Source organism: Lytechinus pictus, chromosome 2, assembly GCF_037042905.1.
Source record: "Lytechinus pictus isolate F3 Inbred chromosome 2, Lp3.0, whole genome shotgun sequence".
Taxonomy (NCBI): Eukaryota; Metazoa; Echinodermata; class Echinoidea; order Temnopleuroida; family Toxopneustidae; genus Lytechinus; species Lytechinus pictus.
Window position 1 is genome coordinate 23,396,399 of NC_087246.1, and position 21,798 is coordinate 23,418,196.

Genomic DNA, 21,798 nt, shown 5'->3' on the forward strand with positions numbered 1-21,798 from the left:
GGGCATTTTTTGCCCAACTATTTTAAGAGTGGTATCGTTTATTTCCTATGAAATATTACACTTTTTATGTCTTCTTCAACTCCATTTCATTTTGAATATCATTGTCATCCAACATTATTGACTATTGATCAACGCATGTCGGCCGGTCATCGATATTCCAATCAAAGAATCATCCAAGAAGACCATGATTAGATGAAGAGTCTGCATGAATTACATGCGATGGTTATTTCTACAAAGTGCTCCTTGGAATACGGGTTGGAATATTGGCCTACAGGGAATAAACGGCACACTGTCTGCTTCAAGTGTAAACTGTGAACCAAGTTGGAAGACGTCTTTATACGCAATAGCGAATTCGACAGATCTTGGCGTTAAGCCGAGTGTCGATTGCTGTTCCCAGCACTTGCACAGAAAAGACGATCGATCCGATCAACCTCAAGTATATGGAAATCCACCAATGTCATAATTTTTTCTAGGACATCCGTATACATTTTTTTTTCATGTCATCATTTTAACTTATGCCATTGTATATATTGCCATGATGGCACTCGGGGTCTGCTTCGTCAAAACCTTTCGGTCTTTTGTAGTCTCCCAAATTTCATCTTGCATTTATGTATATCTAATTGCTTGTTACCAATTATGTATTTCTCTGATATCGTATCTTGTGTTTTTATTGAATGAATTTGAATAAATTGAATTGAATTTTGGAAATTCGCACAAGGTCCTTTGAAAACAAAGAGAAGCATGCTGAATTGTTATGAAAACAGTTAATGCACGATATACATCATCTAGGAAATATTTTGAACAAACATGATTGTATTCTAGATGTTGACGTTGCTGGCTTTCCATCGTTGTGGTTGATTGGATCAATCGTTACTCTTTGTAAGACGGGGCCCAGGACTCGCTTAGGCCCAATGATGTCATGAGATGAAATGGCGCCTTGCAGAGCTTCAAGAGTACGGCTTCAGTATCTGCTGTGGTTGGGGCCAGCTATTTGGTCTGGATTCCATATCTGCCTCGCTGATCAGAACTCCGCTTTGGATGAAGCGGTTTCTGGCTGCTATACGGCATGGTTTGGCTGGATCCCATTGTCCCTATTCGGCCTTGGAAATATAATTTACAAGAATACAGTGGTAAGGTTGATCTATGAAGCGAGAAGAATCATTTCCCCGCATTTACGAGAGAGTGAGCAAACAGCAGTTGCCACACTTCCCCCCAAATCTGTTTGATTGATCTGTCATATATTTCATATCGAGTCATGACAGTTATAATTGGTATTACAATATAGGATCTCAATGAACGCTCCCCTATTAAATCACTTTCAACATATCAATAATGGCATCAAGTGTACTGTAATTGATTTGTGTGATTTATATAAAAATACTGTCAATTCGAAGAAGATGAATTATTTACCTGAATTGAACACACAGGCCTGACTTCCCAACAAGAGCCTAAAGAGCGACGCAATAACTTTGATGGGTGTTGTGTTTAACATCGTTGATATACTCTAACAAGAACTCATGAAGAAAATGCAACTTAGAATCTTGCACGCATTTTCAAAATATCTGTGCCTGACGAATCATTAAATTTTATCATATTCCCTATTAAGTCTAATAACACATGTAGTTAATGGGAAATGTCGATGGTGTTTCCAGTAACTTTTTTTTTCACTTTTTGAAGAACTAATGGTATTTGGGTGCTATTTTGAGGATTTTGTGGCCAAAGCATGTTTGCATCCAGAAGTGGCGTGGATTAATCAAACGTCTTGATTTTTATTTTATCGGAGCAATTGCTGCATGCCTGAGCGAATAGATTAAGAATATTGGGGACCGTATATGTTGGTCACCCGTCACCAATGGATTTTTTTTTTTTGGGGGGGGGGGTGTCATACGATACTAACAACGACGATGATAATGAATATAAATATCAAGAGAGAGAAAGAAAAGGGGACGTGACGTGCTTGTTTGGGGAGTGTTTGTTGGGTTAGGAAGGTATCACCATGCCGCTCGGCTCCGCTCTATCTAGTCAGGTAATACACATTTGTTTTTATTTTGTATAATTTTTATAGGTTGTCAGTGAGGTTTCTATAGGTGGCGAGGCACTTTCGATTTGTTGCTCTTTTTGATAAACCATCATTTGTCAGTCTCGAAGTTAGCTCTTAATAAGTATGTTTACAGTATACTCTGCCTGATTTTATATCCAGCCAATCTCTTATAAATATTGTAATTCTTGTTGATTTATAATAACAACATAAATATAAAAATAATATGAATATCAAATGACGGTAAAAAATGAAAACAGCAATTACAATGTTTTTTTCTATCCATGTGGAATTTTAAGAGGAATTGCATTTCAATTTGTATCCACCGAATAGTACTGTGTTGGGCGTGTGTTGCGTGAGAGGTATGTAAAGAAAGTATAATAATTCAGGTATCCTATTTGTCAACAGTAAACTTGCCTCCCATGAAATGTGATATAATGCTGAAGTCTACAAGGAGACAGAAAACAGTGAAGGGGGTGAGATGAGTATTCTAACAATTATTTCAGGGGTTCTATGCAGTGGCGTAACTACAGGGGCATAAGGGGACACGTGCCCCCCCCCCCCCCAAAAAAAAAAAAGGGAGAAAAGATAAAAAAAAGGGAGAAAGAAAGAGAAACGAAGAGGGGGAAGGATGAATTATTATATATTATTATTATTATATTATATTATGTTATATTATATAATATTTATTATATATGTATTATATATATTATATATATATTATATATCAATATATATTATATTCATATAGATTATTTTACATAAGATATATTTTGTTCATAACTTTATGAAACATCACTTGTTTAGGGCTTATATGTGTTCGTGAACAATAATATTTAATAATTGTTCACCAACACATATAAGCCCTAAACAAATGATGTTTCATAAAGTTATGAACAAAATATATCTTATGTAAAATAATCTATATGAATATAATATATATTGATATATAATATATATATAATAAATATTATATAATATAACATAATATAATAATAATGATATACATGTATAATAATTCATCCTTCCTCCTCTTCGTTTCTCTTTCTTTCTCCATTTTTTCTCTTTTCTCCCTTTTTTTTTGGGGGGGGGGGGCAGCCGAGGGGGGGGGGGGGGGCACGTGTCCCCTTATGCTCCTGTAGTTACGCCACTGCATAGAACCCCTGAAATAATTGTTTAATAATGTGTTGCTCTTTCATGACTACTTAAAGTGATTGCCCCCATTTAAGGTCCGAACATAAGACATTCCAGTCCTTGCTTACGTTTACATTAGTGGATTGGTGAGATATGTTTGCTCTTCATGAATTCCTAAAAACTGTCCTTAAAATAGTCCCTTTTCTTCTGGTCTAAATATCAAACATTTTTAGCTCGCGCTTCGCGTTTGCATAATTTGATTAGTGAAATACGCATGGTCTTAGTGAATTCCTAGAAACAAGCCTGAGAATGCCCTTGTTTAGGTCTGAATTGCGCTCGCAGTATTTGATTATATACGTTTCATGTTCATGATTACAATGACTACAAAACGTGCTTCATGTGTTTAGGTGTAATTTTAACAAAAATCAGCAAGCGCTTGGCACTCGCATTAGATGACTATGGTGAGATGTGTATGCTCTTCATGAATTCCTTTATAAAATATCCTCAAAATGCCCTTATAGTTGGGGTCAATATATACACAATTTCAGCTCGCGCTTCACGCTCGCATTGATTATAAGACAGGTACGTATCATGATTTTAAAAATTGCTTATAATGTCCCTTCTTTGGGTCTGAATATCAAACATTTTCAGCCCGTGCTTCGCGCTCGCACTACTTGATCAGTTAGATACATATCCGTTTAATGGCACAGTCCTTAAAATGTATCTATTAGGAAAATAAGCTGGCAATTGAGCGCGCTTCGCTCGCCCACTATAGTGACTCAACATTTTTGCTGGTGCCCCCCATGCCTTGACCCATGGTACGCCATGTTACAACCGATAATGTCGCAGCGACGCATAATGTCGCAATTGCGACATTATGCGTTGATTGTGACATTATGCGTGGGATGATTTTGGCATAATGTCACAGTCAACGCATAATGTCGTAGCTTAAATTACTAACGCATAACGTCGCAAGTCTTAACGCATAATGTCGCAGCGGTATTTTATCAAGGAATCGAGTTGCAGATAAGATATAAGATATGTTTTCACTCAGTAATTCATTCACTGTCAACTGACAGTTTTTGAAAGTGAGTTTGGTGGTATACAGGCGCAAATGCAGGGGGTGGCAGTACTGAATTTATCATGATGAAGAGTGATCACTTAAAAAAAAATATTTTATCGTTGTTCATTACATTTTAAGACAGAAATTATATTTCGTATTGTATAAACAATAATTTTAAGCGATATGTCTTATACAAATCTCCCGCAGGGGAGAGGGGAGCACGTGATAAATGAATAACATGTTGGTACGTAGCGGGAGGGGGCAGAATTAATGCCCCCCCCGGAAAAAAAAGGGAAAACCTTCCTTTCTTACAGAAGTGTTTCACAAACTTTACTGAAATGTGCACGATATCATTAATATCACTTTAGATTCGTTTTCCCATGATTACATCCCCTCCTCACAGAAAATAAATCTATGTATGTATTTCTTTAAAAAAAAAAAATAACCGGGCATTACAATGTTTTATACGTGCATTGACAACCTGTTTTCGTTTCTCTTCTAAATAACGAGAGCCCCCGAGTAGTGGCGGCACCGGGATTTTGAAACTGGTAGGTGGCAAAGGAAAAGGGATAGAGGGGGACGATCAAAATTTATTTTGCATGTTTCACAAAATGGAGTGTGACGCGCGACTAGGGCGCTAGATCAAACTTTTGGGTACCTGCTGGAGTCCAGGGTCAGAGCACGCATGTACTTGTTTCTAAAACAGGATATAAAGCGGGATTTCGCCAAAAGGGGTGGGGTGCACGCAAAATGTTTTCATTCATGTTTCCCCGATGGGCCGCTAAAAGCCAATTTTTGCTGTTGGTTTATAGAGGGAGCAGTCCCAACTAAAGGCTGAAGTTTCAAGTGCATTTAATTAGCTTTATTCTTGAAGATAGACTATCTCACATTGCCTAAATAGATAATGAGAGCGCGAAGCGCAAGCTCAACTTTTTGGGTATTTGATGCATTTAGACCAAAGCAATGAATATTCTGAGCAGTTTGCAGTACAAGATATGCGAGCGCTAAATTGTTAATATATTGATGGCACATTCCGAGTAACTATCCGAAATATGATTTCTTTATTAAAATATCCTGAACAGCAATGAAATGTTACTAAATTTGAATTTAATTTTCAGCTAGATGACTTTACTCTCCTGCAAAATAAATTGAATTGCATGTAAAGCGATATGCACAGATGAATGGTGATATGCGTATACTTGCGTTTCACTAGTCCACACATTACAATTATTGTTCAAAGTCCCCCCCCCCCTTCTCCTGACAATGAATTCGATACTGACCCCCTCCCCTGCATCCGCACCTGCCCCACCAAACACGCTCTTGAAACCTTTCAGATGACAGAGCTTGCACAAATTAATCAGTGAAAAAATATTTTATGTCTTGTATTTAACTCGAGTCCTGAAGCGAATACTGCTGCGACATTATGCGTTAAGACTTGCGACGTTATGCGTTAGTCGAAAGGCTACGACATTATGGCCCGTATTCACAAAAGAAGTTTAAACCCCCCCCTGGGTTTAAACCCCCTCCTGGTTTTTTGAAACCATGGTTTAAACCCAGGGGGGGTTTAAACCCCCTCTCTGATTCACAAACGATGGTTTTTTTAAACCATGGTTTAAACCACAGTCTAAATTTAAACTGTGGTCTAAATTTAGACTGTGGTTTAAACCATGGTTTAAATTTAGACCATGGTTTAAACCATGGGTTTTTTCCTACTGAGCATGCTCAGTAGGTCAGATGCTGTCTGCTACATCCAAAATGGAGGAGGCTAACTTTAGGTGTGTTGGAGCTGGAAGGGAGAGAGCAAAGGGAAACTGGCAGACAGCTGAAAGAAACCTCCTCCTCCAACTAATCACAGAGCGAAGGGAAGTTCTTCTATGTAGGAAGACTGATTATAATAGTAATTTGAAAAAAACAGCAGCATGGGATGATTTGTCCAATAAATTCCACTCCAAATATGGAAATAAATGGAGCACAAATCAAATTAAGGACCAGTGGAAAAGAATGAGGCTCAATGCCAAGAAAGAACATTCCAATTTCAGTAAGGAATCAAGAAAGACTGGCGGAGGTCCACCTCCACCTGAGCCCAGTCACTTCAGCATGATTGTGAAGGAGCTATGCCCAATGGATTTTCAGCAATTCAGAAATCCATTTGACGATGACAACGAAATCGCAGCCGAATACTTGGCATTTGGATCGCTCAGTTCCATGGCAACAGGTCGTGCCACTGAGTAAGTCCATTTTATGGTTAAAATCAACATTTTCTAGGAATACATGTATAATCAGCTCAAACAAAATGAATATTTTATAAATATGAAATGCTATTTGTAATTTTCAAACGACAAGATTGGGTAAAATTAAACTTCAAACTTTGGGCAAATCACGATCGTCTGCTCATCCTCACTCGTCCGAGTTCAGTCCCATCCATTGCAATCCATGTTATGAATTTTAAGACCAACGCTAGCGAACGAGCTGGCCGCCCGGAACTTGGGGATGCCACCGACTCAGCTTGTCGAACGTAGACGATCACCGCCAAATGAGGGTTTTTAGTCCCGGGTTCGGTAATCTAATCAATTGGCAAATTTCCTTACAATATCATAGAATTTCATTTTAGTTGCTAGTATGAAGAATATTCTCAATTAACTACTTACATTGGCAGTGTAGAATGTCGCTCTTGTAAAATATGAAGCCTACATTATTTAAAGTAAATTAGCAGCCAGTCGGCCAAAGGCAAAGCCAAGGCAAAGTTTTAAATCCAAGTTCAACAATTAATTTGCATACATATCCATTGCGCAGAATCCAAACGTTGTGTTCGGATCAGAGCGTCATGTTTGTTATAAACTTGAAGTAAAATGAGAAAATCAAAAGTAGATATGAACTTATCACGAAAGCCTATTATACCGGGCTATTATAATGTCCATCAAAATTAAGAGAGAGAACGAGAGAGAGAGTAAAAATAACCAAAAAGGAAAAAACACTACCTAAGTCTTAATGAAAGTTATTAACGTCAATTCAACTCCATGGCATTACTGAAAATAAATCAGGAGGAACGTCTGAACATTACCCATTGTTGAGAGGCTGAAGTGATGAAAGGTAATATGAATCATCAATAATTTCCTGGGGGGGGGGGGGATCAACGTTGGTAAACGGTGACCGAGTAAAAGTGATTTCATATCCTTAGCTGATTATGATTCAAGTGTGTACTTTTAAAACGAATTTATTATAAGTGTTTAAATGCTCACTCTTTTTAATTCCCCCTAAAACAGCTTCATGAATTTTATTCCATGGAAGGAAAAAAAGAGATCAATTATTTGAATTTATTCCCAGTAGCTTATGTAGACTTTTGGGGGGGGGGGGGATTTTGAAATGTTTAATTTTCAAAGGAAAATAGGGTACATCCTGTGGGTGAAATTGAACCCCTGAAATGGAAGGACCCCAAAAAATATTTGAAAGGATTTTTTTCCCAGCTCGAACATAAAAAAAATTGGCGAGGGGGGTGGACTTTGAAATATTTAGTTTTCAAAGGAAATGGGGTACGTCCTGTGAGGAAATTGAACCCCCTGAATTTTGCGGAAGGACCCAACAAAATATTACAAAGAAGGATTTTTTCCCAGCTCGAGTATAAAAAAAAATTGCGAGGGGGGGTGGTCTTTGGGGGATTTTGAAATGTTTAATTTTCAAAGGAAAATGGGGTATGTCCTGTGGGTGAAATTGAACCCCCTGAAATTTTGCGGAAGGACCCCAAAAATATTACAAAGAAGGATTTTGTCCCAGCTCGAAAATAAAAAAAAAATTGCATAGGGCTACAGGCCTGGATGTATTTAATTAATATTTTAGATATATATAAATATTGATACAATTTTGAAATGTGTAGGTGTTCCATTGGTTAATTGCATTCAATGCGATCACAAATATACGCAGAAATTAATCCCGGTGACAAGACACTGTTACATACAATTTTTCGTAAAAAACTACTTGTATGCAAGGGAGCGTATCGAGCAAGCTTTTGCATTTTCGAAAGCAAGGATTTTGTGCAAATTTTTATTGAATTTTGTCAAAATTCTTAGTAAAACTTTACCCCGTTTTCAAAAGGGAGGGGGTGACTGTCCCCGCTGCCACTGGCGTAAATCCGTGTTGATGGGTGGGGGGGATGACTGAAATATTTTGGCATTTTTTTGCAATCATGTTTTTAGATATGCAAGGAATTGTCATTGATATGTCCACAGTGGCGTACCGTGGGTCACGGCATTGGGGGGGGGGGGGGGGCACCAGCAAAATTTTTGAATGACTGAGTGAGTGACCTAATAGAGACATTTTAAGGACATTGTCATTAAACGGATATGTATCTCACTCATCAAATAATGCGAGCGCGAAGCGCGAGCTGAAATTTTTTTATATTCACACCTAAAAAGGGACATTATAATCAAATTTGTGTAATCATGATAGGTACCTGTCTCGCTTAACATCAATAAAGTGGAATTCAGACACTGTTAATGATCTTGTTGCTCTCAATTTATTTCTTTGCCATTGTGTCTATGTACCTTCTGCACATGAACGTTCAATAATTTTATATTTCCTAACTCCTAAGACTAGACTAAAAGTTCCATATCACAGGAGAAAAATGCAAGAACTGATGGCTTCCACAATTATTATTACTTTGAATTGTACGATGAAGAAGTGACAGTAAATTACATCATCAACATGCTTGAAGATATTTTTGAGAGGAACACACAAAAAATATACTACAGGTAATGACAGCTCTACGATTGACACTATGATGAGGCATCAATATCACAGCTATAAGAGTAATAAAAAACGGTAGAAAACTAATGCAAGGAGGATGAAACAATCCTGACGTTTCAAACATTGAAAGAAGAAATTAATACAGGTCAACAGACAATTTTACAAGTACTGCAGCTAACCAGGCATACAAGGTGCATTGATGAGATATGTGTACATACAGAATCATGGTAGGAATAGCCAAATAACTTCTTGACAAGAACAACAGGATACCGCTCTTTGTGTAGGATGTTTGTTTCCCAGTGTAGCATACAACTGTATTTGCATTCTGAATTACATTCCAAATAGGAAAATGTCAAAACTAGAATGCCCTCCATATTAATCAAAATATATTCATTATTCTGATTATGTATTATATATTCTTTTCCAGCTTTCACTTTTTTTATTCCTTGTCTTGTGAACTAGCCATTATATAATAAATATACAAATTACCCATCATGCAGAGGGGGAAAAAATCAATATTTTTGCAGGGCTACTTTGGGGACAAGCCAGAATGTTAACTTTTGTATTACATGTACAGTTAACAATGGACCCTATGATATTTTTCGGGGGCTTTTCTTGTTTAGTTTAACAGTGCTTTTTTTGCAGTTAATTAAGGGGCATATTCATCCGTAGCCCTTGTGTATTCTTTTCCCTGCTTACATCCTGATATTCTGTAATCCAAGCAGTTAAATTTCTCACCCATGAACATAGATTATTAGTTATCAAGGAAAAGGGGATGGGCATATAACCTTTTAAATATATTAATGCTTCTGGTAATAACTTTTCATGATGGAGGCACCCTCCCCCCTCAAACAAAGGCCCAAACTTTCGGAATGTAATTCAGATGTAAATGTAGCTGCATGAAAACCTTGCTTGCTGGAAAAATAACAAGTACCTTGGCAGCTTCATGATTTCCAAATATCCTCTGCAGCTACTGAATGAACGGTTGGAGGCAGAGCAGATAGTCCCGAGTGGCTACTTTACTTTAATGTAAGGCATGTCTGTGATATTTTCTTTGTGTTAATTCTGATGACAAAAAAAAAAAAAAAAAGAATTTGCACAAATGTGGGAGTGTTTTAATGTACCAAATTAAGCAATATTTAATAAGGAAAAAGCCTGAAATTTGCACTATAGAATTCAGGATAGTTAAGTTTCAGATTTCAAACATTTTCGTTCGGATCAAATTCACTGCCCTTCCCATGATAAGTCGAACGCCTCTGGCAGTCTCGCCTGCATTACGCGAATCAATATAGCAGCAGTGATGACTTAGAAAACTATTAAATATACTCACAATAGAAAACATGATCATTGACCCAAAATGACCTTTTTTTTACCTTGATCATATGACCTAAGACTTGTGCATAACAATAAGTGATCTTTGATTCCTCTCATGTCTGTTTCATGAACTACATCCAAAAACTTTCATAGTTATGACATTACCAAAAATTAACCTCGGTTAAGATTTCATTGTTGACGCCGCCGTTGTCAGAAAAGCAGCGCTTTTAGTCCCGCTGTGCTACGCAGGTGAGACAAAAATTACCTTCTATATGTATATACATACACAGACATGCCTTAACGATTAAAGTGATCCTCAATTATCTGCTCTCTCCTGAGCCTTCCTACGACAACGTCGTGGAGGCCAGGAGGAAGGTGGACAAGTGGAGGCATTTCCTCAGGCTCAGGTCCTGGAATATCTGGCTCGCGCCGGTCAAGAGAGATATTCCACAGGACCGAGCAAGACACTATGATTGCAAATGTAGTGTCCACCTTCACGCGGAGATAATTGAGGCAAGGGAACCTCCTCTTCAAACGACCAAAGGTCCGCTCAATAATACAACGCCCTCTTTTGTGGGCAGCATTATAGCGTACCTGTGGCCGTCCCTGAGGATTCAGGAGAGGGGTCATGAGATAGGGAAGACATGGGTACCTGAAATGGAAATGGAAAAAAATACATGTAAGTCTCTTACTATTAAATTTATGTAGGGAATTGGACGCACTAATTAATAATTTCCTAAGCGATTTATTTCAAAGCAATACAGTAGAAATTTGAAAAATTATGATCCATTTCTTATTCTTGCCACAGCCGTTTGCACAAATACAAAGTAATAAGAGAACCAAATCTGAAGTTGAAACTTTATAAATTCAATCCAAAATGGACAAATTAATTCTACTTTATACTAATGAATTAATGATAAAATTATTGTACTTTCTAAGTAAACCATATTAATATCTCACCCCCCTCCCCTTCCATCAAAGAAATCTATGCTGATGAAGTGGGTTCTTTTATTTTGTGAAATAATGGATCCCTCTTTTGTTTTCATTAAGAAAAAATAAAATGTAATTATTGAATTTGAATTACAAGAATAATAAATTGGGGGTGCCACATTTTGGGTGCATGTGACATCTCAATAATAAAGTTTAATTAATTCAGATTATCCTTTAATAGTCATTATAACAATTTAACTAGATATTTTGGTGTAGGTTCCTTTAAGAAAGGGATACACTTAATGACCAATGTACATACCCACTATCTCCAAGAAGCCACTCAGCACCATCTGCCCTTGCCTCCAGCTGTTCCTTCAGTGAGCTCTCATTGAAAATCCGGGAATCATGGGTGCTGCCAGGCCACCTTGCCACAATACTTGTTATTTTCCCAGCAAGATCACAAACTACCTATTAAATTTGAAAAAGTAGACATACATGAATCACACATTTACATGTACATTGCATTTCAAGCTTGGCAGGTAATTTAACTGCACTTACTTTCCTGATTATTGCAACATTCTTCCAAATGTGTTATTTGACTCAACTGCCTGCAGTTAGTGCAGCAATCTCCCAACATATGAATTTGAATGACCCTTGGCAAATTATATTCAGTCTCCTTGCACTTATATTCATTAATTGATATGTAAAATCTTAACATAGAACAAACATTTAAATTACCCTTTCATAATAATTGATAATGCAAGAAGTTAATAGTTTAATAAATTCCATTTTTGTATATCCTAGTTGCAATATGCAAATGAAGGGTATGGATAGATGACATTTATAATTATCTATATAAGAATTGCAGTCTTGTGTTGATGCATGTATATGGCCTAAATCAGGGATTCTCAAATGGTGGCACGCACGCCACTTGTGGCGCCCAGAGCCTTGCGGAGTGGCGCGTGGGAGCCAGTACAAAAAAAAAAGAAAATAAAAGTTCGATCTACTATTAACCTGGAATTGAGGTTTAATAATTTTATAACAAAGGGAATACAAAAACTTGACTGTATTTGAAATTTAAATGCGTATTAATTTCCTTGGATTTTGTGTAATCTAGCATTCGATATCCCTATTATGGAAGATCAATCGGATGGTGTTCTTTTTTTATATTCATTTTATTTTTGATGTATTCACTTAAATTTTGTAGTATGTTGGCATTTTTATATCTTCTGTTAATTTAGAACCCTTCTTAGCCATTATTGAAGGCTTCATATTTTAAGCACTTCAGGTAGCTCTGCATCCTCGTCCCCCTCCCACCACCACAATATTTAGCTCATTCACGTGTTGGACAGTGGAGCAGTCCAGATTTTCGGAGCTTCAAAAAAAGTAATCGTGCACAGCTGGCCAAAATAATATCACATTATTCATATTCACATAATTCCATAACTATTTGGTTGAAAATTAATTTGATTTTCCCAATTTCGGATGGGAATTAAAAATTACAAATTTACTTACCTGAACATTGACCGAATATCTGTTCTTCCTGTTCAAGAAGTACATGGCTTGTTCGCCACCAGGACTCTGGATGTAGACATGAGTCCCATCAATTGCACCAATGACCCCTGGAAATCTGCAGTAGTCGTAAAATTGCTGCTGGGTCGTTTCAACTTCTTCTCTCGTTGCAGGAAAGGTCATGAATTGCCTCTTCCTCCTTGCAATAGCTTCAGACACATCTTTGATCACTCTACTGACAGATGACTGTGATACTGTTGCCTCATCACCATGCATCCTCTGGAAAGATCCTATGTTAGAAAGAAAAATGAGATCAAATCGACATTCATAAAACAAACTAAATGAAACTACTCTAGAAATAGTTAATGTCAACAGCAATAATAATAATACTAATCCTTATATTGACTTTAAGCTTAATCACAGTTTGAGCAATTGAATAGCCCTATTTAAAAGTTATTTAAAATCTGAGAACTAAATAGCACAAAAGAATAGATTGAGGGATCGAAATTCAATTAAGGACATTCATCACTTAAAGTGAAGCCCATGTCATTACGACCAAACTTCACATATTTACCTTAATTAAATATAATTACAAGATAAGTGTAAGCCTCTGTAAAGCCTCATGATTTCACATCTGGTCAGAATGCACTTTCTGTCAATTTCAAATCAATGGAAGATTTATTAGCATTTAAAATATACATAGCAAAGCAATCTTTATTTGCTCAGAAAAGATACATTTTTTGGTGCTATTAATATTAAGGGTACATCAATTACTCACCAACGGCATAAAATCGTAGAACTGTCAAAACCTGTAGACTGACTGGTAGAGGATTGTTCCTCTCCGTGTTCCTCGTCAAGTCTGCTTCAAGCATGTCGATGATGTAGATGACGCTCTCCTTGGAAAAACGATATCGTATCCGGAATGCTTCTTCATCGTACAATTCAAAAGGGTCCTTCAGGTCCCGGGGACCTCTTTGTGGCCTCCCTTCTGGATTCTGTGTACATATAGGGGACAGTTGCATGTTTTAGCAATATCTTTAAATTTGTTCAAATAATGTAAATATATGAGTTCATAGATCTAGTTTGCCAATGAATTCCAAACTTGGACCAGAATAGATCACTCAGGGTATCGGGAGTCTTAAAGAAAATTACTTGCAGGTGAGACAAAAACAAAATAGTGAGTGAGGGACATCTCGACTGTCTCATGTCACTGAGTTGTGCATATCACTATTTGTGAAAAATAAGCGAAACTTTAAAAGGACATACTGTAGCTTACTTAATCTTATTTTACATCCAATTTTGATGAATTTTAAGCATTATGCTAATTTGATTTTTCTCCATTTATTCAAATCAACATTTTTCTGGGGTGGACTTGACCTTTATTTAATGTTCATTTATAAAAAAATAATAATTGTCTCCACATCTTTTCATTGCAACCAAGGGATGCAATGGTTTGATAGGATCAGGATTGTTAACACTAACTGCCCTTCACATGGTTAAAAAATCGTAATTTGAATTATTCCAGTGAAAAACAAGGCTAATGACGAATATTTAGCACGTGTGAAACCAAACTAGAACATGATTAGAATCATGAACGCTAATAACAATTACAATAGCAATCATTACAATGAATCAAGATTCACATGTGAAAAGGCCCTTGGTAGTACAGAACACAAATCTAATTTGACCAATGAAATAAAACCTCTTTTGACTTGTATATTCATACCTCTCTCAATCTTCGGATACGACGAACGTGATGAAGATAGGCCATATTTACGATGTTTGCAACTCTGTGACACAATAGAAAATTGATACTGTATTAATTCATGCAAGACGATAGGCATAAATAAAAACAATTTATATAAAGCATCTCATCATTCATGCAAAAAACCCGGGGGGGCCAGTTCCATTCACGAGTGGATACCATGCGCGACCATGGGGTCTCGAAAAGCACCCTAAACACGTAATTTCCATATTCTGAAAATGCACCCCTTAACAAGTATTGGCGTGTGAAACCCTACCCTTAACAAGTATTGGAAACAAAACGATACTCTTGGCAAATATTCCCTGAAACGAACCCCTAAACAAGTACAGGAATGTTTTATTGTTACGGGTCTTTCGGTCGTCGGCTTTACCTATTTTGGTTTAGTACGACCCCATCTTCTACATCTCGCGAAAATTGGACTCTAAACACGAAGTGTTGGGGCAAAAAGGACATCCTTTATAAAACATTTTAATTTTGTTTTATCATCCCCGCAAATTCGACCCTAAACACGTAATTGTCCTATAGCGAAATAGATACCCTTTTTTCATTATTTTTGTGTTTTTGACACCCTTATCACGTTACGTACGTAACGTGCCCTATCGTGAAAAGGACATCCTTTTTACGTGTTTTTTTGGTCGCGCATGGTATCCACCCGTCAATGTAAGTGGCCCCCCCGGGCAAAAAAAATAAAAAAAACAAGACAGCTAACATTAATCATTGTCAAGGAAAAATGTAAAATGTATTAAGATCCCAATCCCCATAATAATAGGTTATGATCACAGTGACATAACCCCCCCCCCCGGGTGACCAGACGTCCCGTCCCGACATACCCTTCCCGGGACGCCTATTTGTCCCGTATTTCAGAATATTGAAAAAAGTATAATTAATACATAGAAATGTGAAGAATATTCATCAAATAACCAACAGATGACAAAGCAGACGTAACATTAAAATTGATAACTGTTAACTTGCAAGTTCTACGGTGATTTTCTTGCTACCCAATACATTGATAACGAACTGGCCTCCTGCCTGTGTGTGGCAGGCTATTAATATAGCTAGGCATGTTGGATCGGAGAAGATTTTTCGTTAAAATGATTGGATTTTTTGTTTGCTTTAAGTTTGAACTTTTTCCTCTTTTTTTTCATTTTTCTTTCTTTTCTATCCTTCCTGCTTGCCTTTTTTCTCAATCTAACTTCATTTCCAATCTTTCCTATTTATGTTCATTTGTCTTTCCTTCTTTCTCTTACTTTCCTTCTTTTTTAAAGTTCCTTGTTTTTATTTCCTTCCTTCTTTCTTTCCTCAAACTTTTCTTTGCTTTCTTCTCCACCTTTCTCCCCTTTTTCTTTTTGTTCTTTCTCTCCTTCCATTATTGTTTTTCTTTCATTTTCTTATCTCTTCATTCTTTCCTCCCTCGCTTTAATTCATCCATCCTTTTTCATTCTTTATTTTATTTTACCCTTCCAATTCTTTTCCCTTTAATTTCTTTCCTCCCCTCCTGATTTTTTCTTTCTTTCAGTTTCTTTCAAAGAATGAAAGAAACATTTTTCTTTCCTTCATTGTTTAATTCGTTCTTCCTCCTTTTTTCCCATACTTTCATTTTGCAAAATGTGCATAAATTAACATATTTAATGAGTAAAAAAATTTGTGTAGAAGTTTAGAATCCCCCACCAGTATCGTTTTGTTTCCAATACTTGTTAAGGGTAGGATTTCACACGCCAATACTTGTTAAGGGGTGCATTTTCAGAATATGGAAATTACGTGTTTAGGGTGCTTTTCGAGACCCCATGGTCGCGCATGGTATCCACTCGTCAATGGAAGTGGCCCCCCCGGGCCCCCACCTAGTGCTATGATATAGCAAACAGAACTGAAATCGGACTTGAAATGACGAAGTCGAAGAAGCTTTTTTTCTTTTTTAATTGTGGACGGATGACAGGATCTCAGGGGGGAGGGAGGGGGGGTGGGTCAAAAGTTTCAATTTCGCCCGCCCTCTATGCTACGGCTACGCACACGATTATCCTACTAACTAGATTTTATTATTATTTAGCCTAAGTTAGTAAGTAATTTGTTAGGACAGTTCGGGCCAGGGGCAGGAGGACCACTCAGTTACGTTAGCCTAGGGCTAGGCTATAAACTTAACTAAGGCTTAACGTTAGAAGAGCTCAGTCAGACTCACCCAAAAAGGCAAAGCCCAAACTAACTTAAGGGTTCATTACATGCCGCCGCGCACAGAAAAATCAACCATTAGTAACTTAGTCGTGTTGTGCACACCAGAAGTGAGATCCCAGCACGCGCGACCCACTAGTTAGAAATCCACTGCCAAACGCGGTTCATGGGCATGGTGCGAGGTTACTAACCTCGCAATACGTGTGTGTGAGTAAGGCTCTCTCAGTCTCACTCAGTCTCACTCAGTCAGACTCAGTTGATATAGATTATAGCTCGCTTCAGTACAGCCTCATAACATAAGATAGTCATAAGTCATAATCATATTCAGGATATTCATATCATTCATATCATAGGCTAAAATAATGCCATGGCATGGAATGCAAATCATCATATTCCAAGGTTTCTTTATTTAATTCGTTTGAAATTCGCTTTGTCCACGTTACATTGAGATCTAATCAATGTCCACCCTTGTGCGAGGCGAGATCGCGATGATTGAAGGATCGGGCGAAACTCGTGTATAACTTCCAACACAAAAGTGAACAAATGGGACTAGCATTAAAACACTGCTGCGATAACGTAAAAAACAACAATGTCATGGTCTTTTCGAATGACAATTTATTGATTTAAAATAAATACGAGGTATGCATATAATGTTAATACGAAATTGAATGAAAATAGGCATCGGAAATATAACGATATACTTACGATTTGTGCTTGAACTTGGCCACTATCACACACGATACGGCGGATTTGGACTGAATCGTCTGCAAATTTGTCTTCAAAATTTCGGCGCCAAGATGGACAAGTCGATTTTGCGCACGCGCGTTTAGGAATTAAACCACCCCTATGAGCAGTCTAAATTAAAACCAAATTATGACGTAGTTAAACCCCCCGGCGGTTTAAACTTCTTTTGTGAATAGCAAAATCGAGACCGTGGTCTAAATTTAAACCTTAGAGGGGGTTTAAACCTCGACCATGGTTTAAACTTCTTTTGTGAATTCGGGCCATATGCGTTGACTGTGACATTATGCGTTGGACGCTCTTGGCATAATGTCGTAATCTGCGACAATATGCGTTGGTGTGACATTATGCGTTGGTGCGACATTATCGGTTGTAACACGCCACTGGTTCTATGTACTAGCCCATCGCCTTAGCACACCAAAATACACCCACATTTTGACAAACTGTAAAACAATCGCAAAAAAATGTAAGTGCGTTATTGATTACTGTAGTATGCACCTAGCCTACTCCTTTCCTATTCTGCATCGTCATCGTATAATGAGCCATGAATGACGTAGACATAATCATTATGGTAGGAGGCCACCGAAGGAAAGAAAAATCACCCATGTCTGTACTTGCAAAGAAAACTATCGAACAAATTAATCAACAAATTCTACTAAATAAAATAAAATATCAACACCTGGATACATGTAAACAATGTTAAAATGGCAATGAGAGATAAACACGATATCGATTCTTGAATAAAAATAGACAAGTCCCATATGCCTATGATCACACCTTTGGGAGAATTATGCGTACGTAAACACCCCTGGAAACGACAGATCAGCCCATTCCCATCCTCATAACATTATTGAACAGCAACGTTGATCCTCCTACCCCCCCCCCCCCCCCCCCCACCACGCCTGCTTTTCCGGTTTTCGAGGCTTTGTCACAGATTATTAACGAACCTTATCCATTTTCGGACTAACGAACTTTATTTCATTTTCGGATTAACGAACCTTCGGAATAACTAACCTTATTTCACGTTCGGACTAACGAACCTTCAGAATAACGCCACAAATGTTCGGATTAACGAACCCTTTTTCGTTTTCGGACTAACGAACTTAGAGGTATAGGTATAATTTACGTGTTCTGGAATTACAAACATTCGGAATAACGAACTGTAACCAGTTAGTTACACTGTTTATTCTGATGATAACTAACCAAAGAATGAATTGGTAGAAACTCGGAATAAGTAAGCTATCATTAATTCATACTTCGTCAGAAATATCTAAATCATGCGTCAAAGAAAAAATATGGCAAAAAAAAATATAGGCCTAACTTGCAAATACAAAGTACGACGTATGTAAATGCTAAGAAAGACTATAATACCTGGAGTAATCCTGTTCACTGGGTATACAGTGCGTCCCACAAAAACGAAACCGAGATCCCGATTTATCGATGATTTATCATAACTTAATCATAAATACAATAGACAAATGACCTACCATTGTAAAGCTTAGAATCTCTTCTTTCATTATTTCTCATTCACGCATGAGTGAGCAAAAACAATTTGAAGAGGGGATACCAAAAAGTCATTTGGCGGGCTGTATCTGGGTTTCAAAAAGGAAACCACATTTTTAAAAAGCTCAATATCTACTCTTTAATTTGATACCTCAATTACAGAAAATGGTCAAGAAATAACAAAGTTCTGGTTATTTGAAATAATGCTTGAATTTCCTTAATTTAATAAAATTATGAGGTTCTACAGGCTAGCGTTCAAACTCACTTGACACTCCGTTTTGTTGACGATCAGCCATGCATTAAGTCTTTTGTTAACCATGCGATTGCTTCTGTGATGGGAAACCGGTGAAAACACGTTTATTTTATGAAAATTATGGAAATACAAGCATTGTTTCGAGGGAACATAACTTTTTTACTTCTTGACCATTTTTGGGGATTAAGGTATCAAATAAAAGAGCAGATATTGAACTTTTTAGGCATGTGATTTTCTTTTTGAAATTCAGATACTCCCCGCCAAATGAGTTTTTGGTATCCTTTTTTCAAATTGTCTTTGCTCACTCATGCGTGGATTGGGAATAATCTTAGTAATATCAGATGAAAGAGGAGATTCTAAGCTTTACATTGGTAGGTCATTAGTCTATTGTATTTGTGATTAATTTATAATAAATCATCGCTTAATCTCGGTTTCGTTTTTTCAGGGACGCACTGTATATTAATTTATACACTCTATGCAAAGGTGATTTTTCTATATGATGTCGGAAAATAATATTTTGTGAAAATGAAAGAAACTTAATGTTTAATTTCAGTGAATTTGATATATATATATATATATTTTGTTTTGTCATCATTCCGCTCATGTCGTTGGGTATGTTTTCACTGAAGACTCGCATAACTGCGAAAAGTACGAGTAAACCAGGAAGTTGTGAGTAGAGATAAACTAATTACTGCCTATAATATGTATTAGCGGGGAGATGGGAGTATACTTCCATCAACGGAGTATAATGTTAGAAATGACAATATAATTATAACATACCTCTACTGTAATTCATATGTAATGCACCGTTAATTCTCACGCAACAGTCACGCCAACGAAACCGATTCACACAAATCGATGGCATAAAATTGGTAATGGCACTGAAGCTTTTGGTCGATCGGATTTTGCTTAAAAGGATATGTCATAAATCACTTCATTTAATGATTGATACATTTTTTTTTATTGCTATTGATTTGTTTTCCCAGATCATTAAAAAGAAACACATACGCGTGTCATATATAAATCATCGATTTAAACATGTTGCTGGTAGGCCTATAATTTATGGTGGCTCTATACTTCGAAAAGGAAAAAGGCGCATGCAGAGTTTGACAACAGTGCTTAAATCGGTTCCGATGTTTGTTTGGGGAGGTTAGATATTGGTCTGACGATATTCGGCATGTTCGGAGAAGGAAAATTCAACACACAACAATGGCACATTGCTTTCACCCGTCGTTACATTCTCCGCTTTTGTGGGGCTACTCCTCACCATAACATCAAATGTATTTCATTAGGTCATCCTCGCTATATACTAATCGTCTCCTGTTTACTCAGAATCTTCGTTTGTGTCTTCGAGTACTCGCTGTCACCAACATATTGGGAGGATTCATTTTGTTACGGAATGTAAATATGTTACTCTTTCATTCCTGGCATAACAGAATCGTATATGGCAATATGTAATGTGCTTGACTTCTTTTGTTTTGCGCCGTTGATGTGTGCCCAACTCATTCTTTCAGTAATCACCATCGACCGTTACATCCACAGAGATACGATCTTACGTATAAGCTCCCGAAGGGAGCTAGAGAGGGAACTCTTTCCGCGCGTTTTTATTTCCCATAGGTTTTGTACATAGCCAACATGGCTGCCATAGGATTTTTGGCCCGGGTACCGGCGGTCCAAAACGGCTAGTTGATTAGTACCGCCAGTACAAAACGACTAGTCGATCGGGCCCCCCGGATCCAAATGACTGGTTGAAATTTTTGCCGAAACGACAGGAGAGCCGCCGTTTGGTTCCGTATTCGTCAGAATGTAGTAAATGTAGTAAATATATTCTATAAATATCTGCTTTGGTGAAATGTTTCAATATATCTATTGGTGTGATCTTTAATATAATTTCATCCCAATTATTTATATAATTCGGTCTAAAACTAAAAATGTTGGTACATCTATAGATAAGAGGTATTTCAGCCTCGTACGTTAAGTACCGGTACCTTTTTTTTGTGCACGTGCAGCGCTGCACTGCTGGACAGTTGACACGATACGACGCGGCCCGGTACCACACTGTACCACGTCTCCTTTTGGAGTAGGGTCTACCCTATTATACCGGTATTTGTTTTTAACCTTTTTTTATTGTAAAACATGTTTCGTGATTTTGTTTCCCAATGCGATGATATCTCGCATTGGTTAAAGTAGGCTGGTACTAAAGCGAAGAGATTCCTATCCTTCCTAACACATCCCTGGTCTGCATATTACGTCAAAATCTATAGGCCTACATTACAAATTATGTTTTTTTAATTAAACAGTCAAAATTTTGCTCGCAGCTTTAAAAAAAAATTTGCGTTGTACGCCATGTCTGGCCCAAACTTTTGCCTCATTGCGCCACTGGGGTAGATAGTATACTATTTTTTTTAATTGTTCTTCATATTTAAGTGCGCTTTTTCCCCATGTGTCCCTCTCCCACTTTAAAATTTGCCCCGCCGCTCCTGATTATTTTCCTCTGTCTTCATATTTCTATATTTTTGGTAAAATATATAGCGTGAGAAATGACTTGCGGACAGAACGTCGCTGGTGTTTCATACTTAATGATCAGTGAAATGACAATTCAATTTATTTTAACCAAGCATTAAAATACAATACAAATCTTG

General features: G+C 37.3%; 1 protein-coding gene across 1 annotated transcript; it reads right to left on the reverse strand.

Annotated features, from left to right (window-relative positions):
* Positions 1–8,727: 8,727 nt before the first annotated feature.
* On the reverse strand, positions 8,728–17,475 carry LOC129266270 (putative nuclease HARBI1). Its single transcript, XM_064113627.1, has 6 exons — positions 17,365–17,475; positions 14,458–14,521; positions 13,510–13,726; positions 12,735–13,021; positions 11,539–11,687; positions 8,728–10,941 (listed from the first exon to the last, which is right to left on the reverse strand). The coding sequence occupies exons 2-6, from the start codon at positions 14,500–14,502 to the stop codon at positions 10,587–10,589; spliced, it is 1,053 nt and encodes a 350-aa protein (XP_063969697.1). The 5' UTR covers positions 14,503–14,521; positions 17,365–17,475; the 3' UTR covers positions 8,728–10,586.
* Between the last annotated feature and the right edge of the window lie 4,323 nt (positions 17,476–21,798).

What these genes read in the sequence shown, in the direction of transcription:
- LOC129266270 (XM_064113627.1), bottom strand. Translation starts at nt 14,502, where the DNA reads ATGGCCTATCTTCATCACGTTCGTCGTATCCGAAGATTGAGAGAG. An exon ending in TCTACGATTTTATGCCGTTG is followed by an intron (nt 13,022 to 13,509) that starts GTGAGTAATTGA and finishes TTTCTAACATAG; the next exon opens with GATCTTTCCAGAGGATGCAT. An exon ending in TGGCTTCTTGGAGATAGTGG is followed by an intron (nt 10,942 to 11,538) that starts GTATGTACATTG and finishes TTTCCATTTCAG; the next exon opens with GTACCCATGTCTTCCCTATC.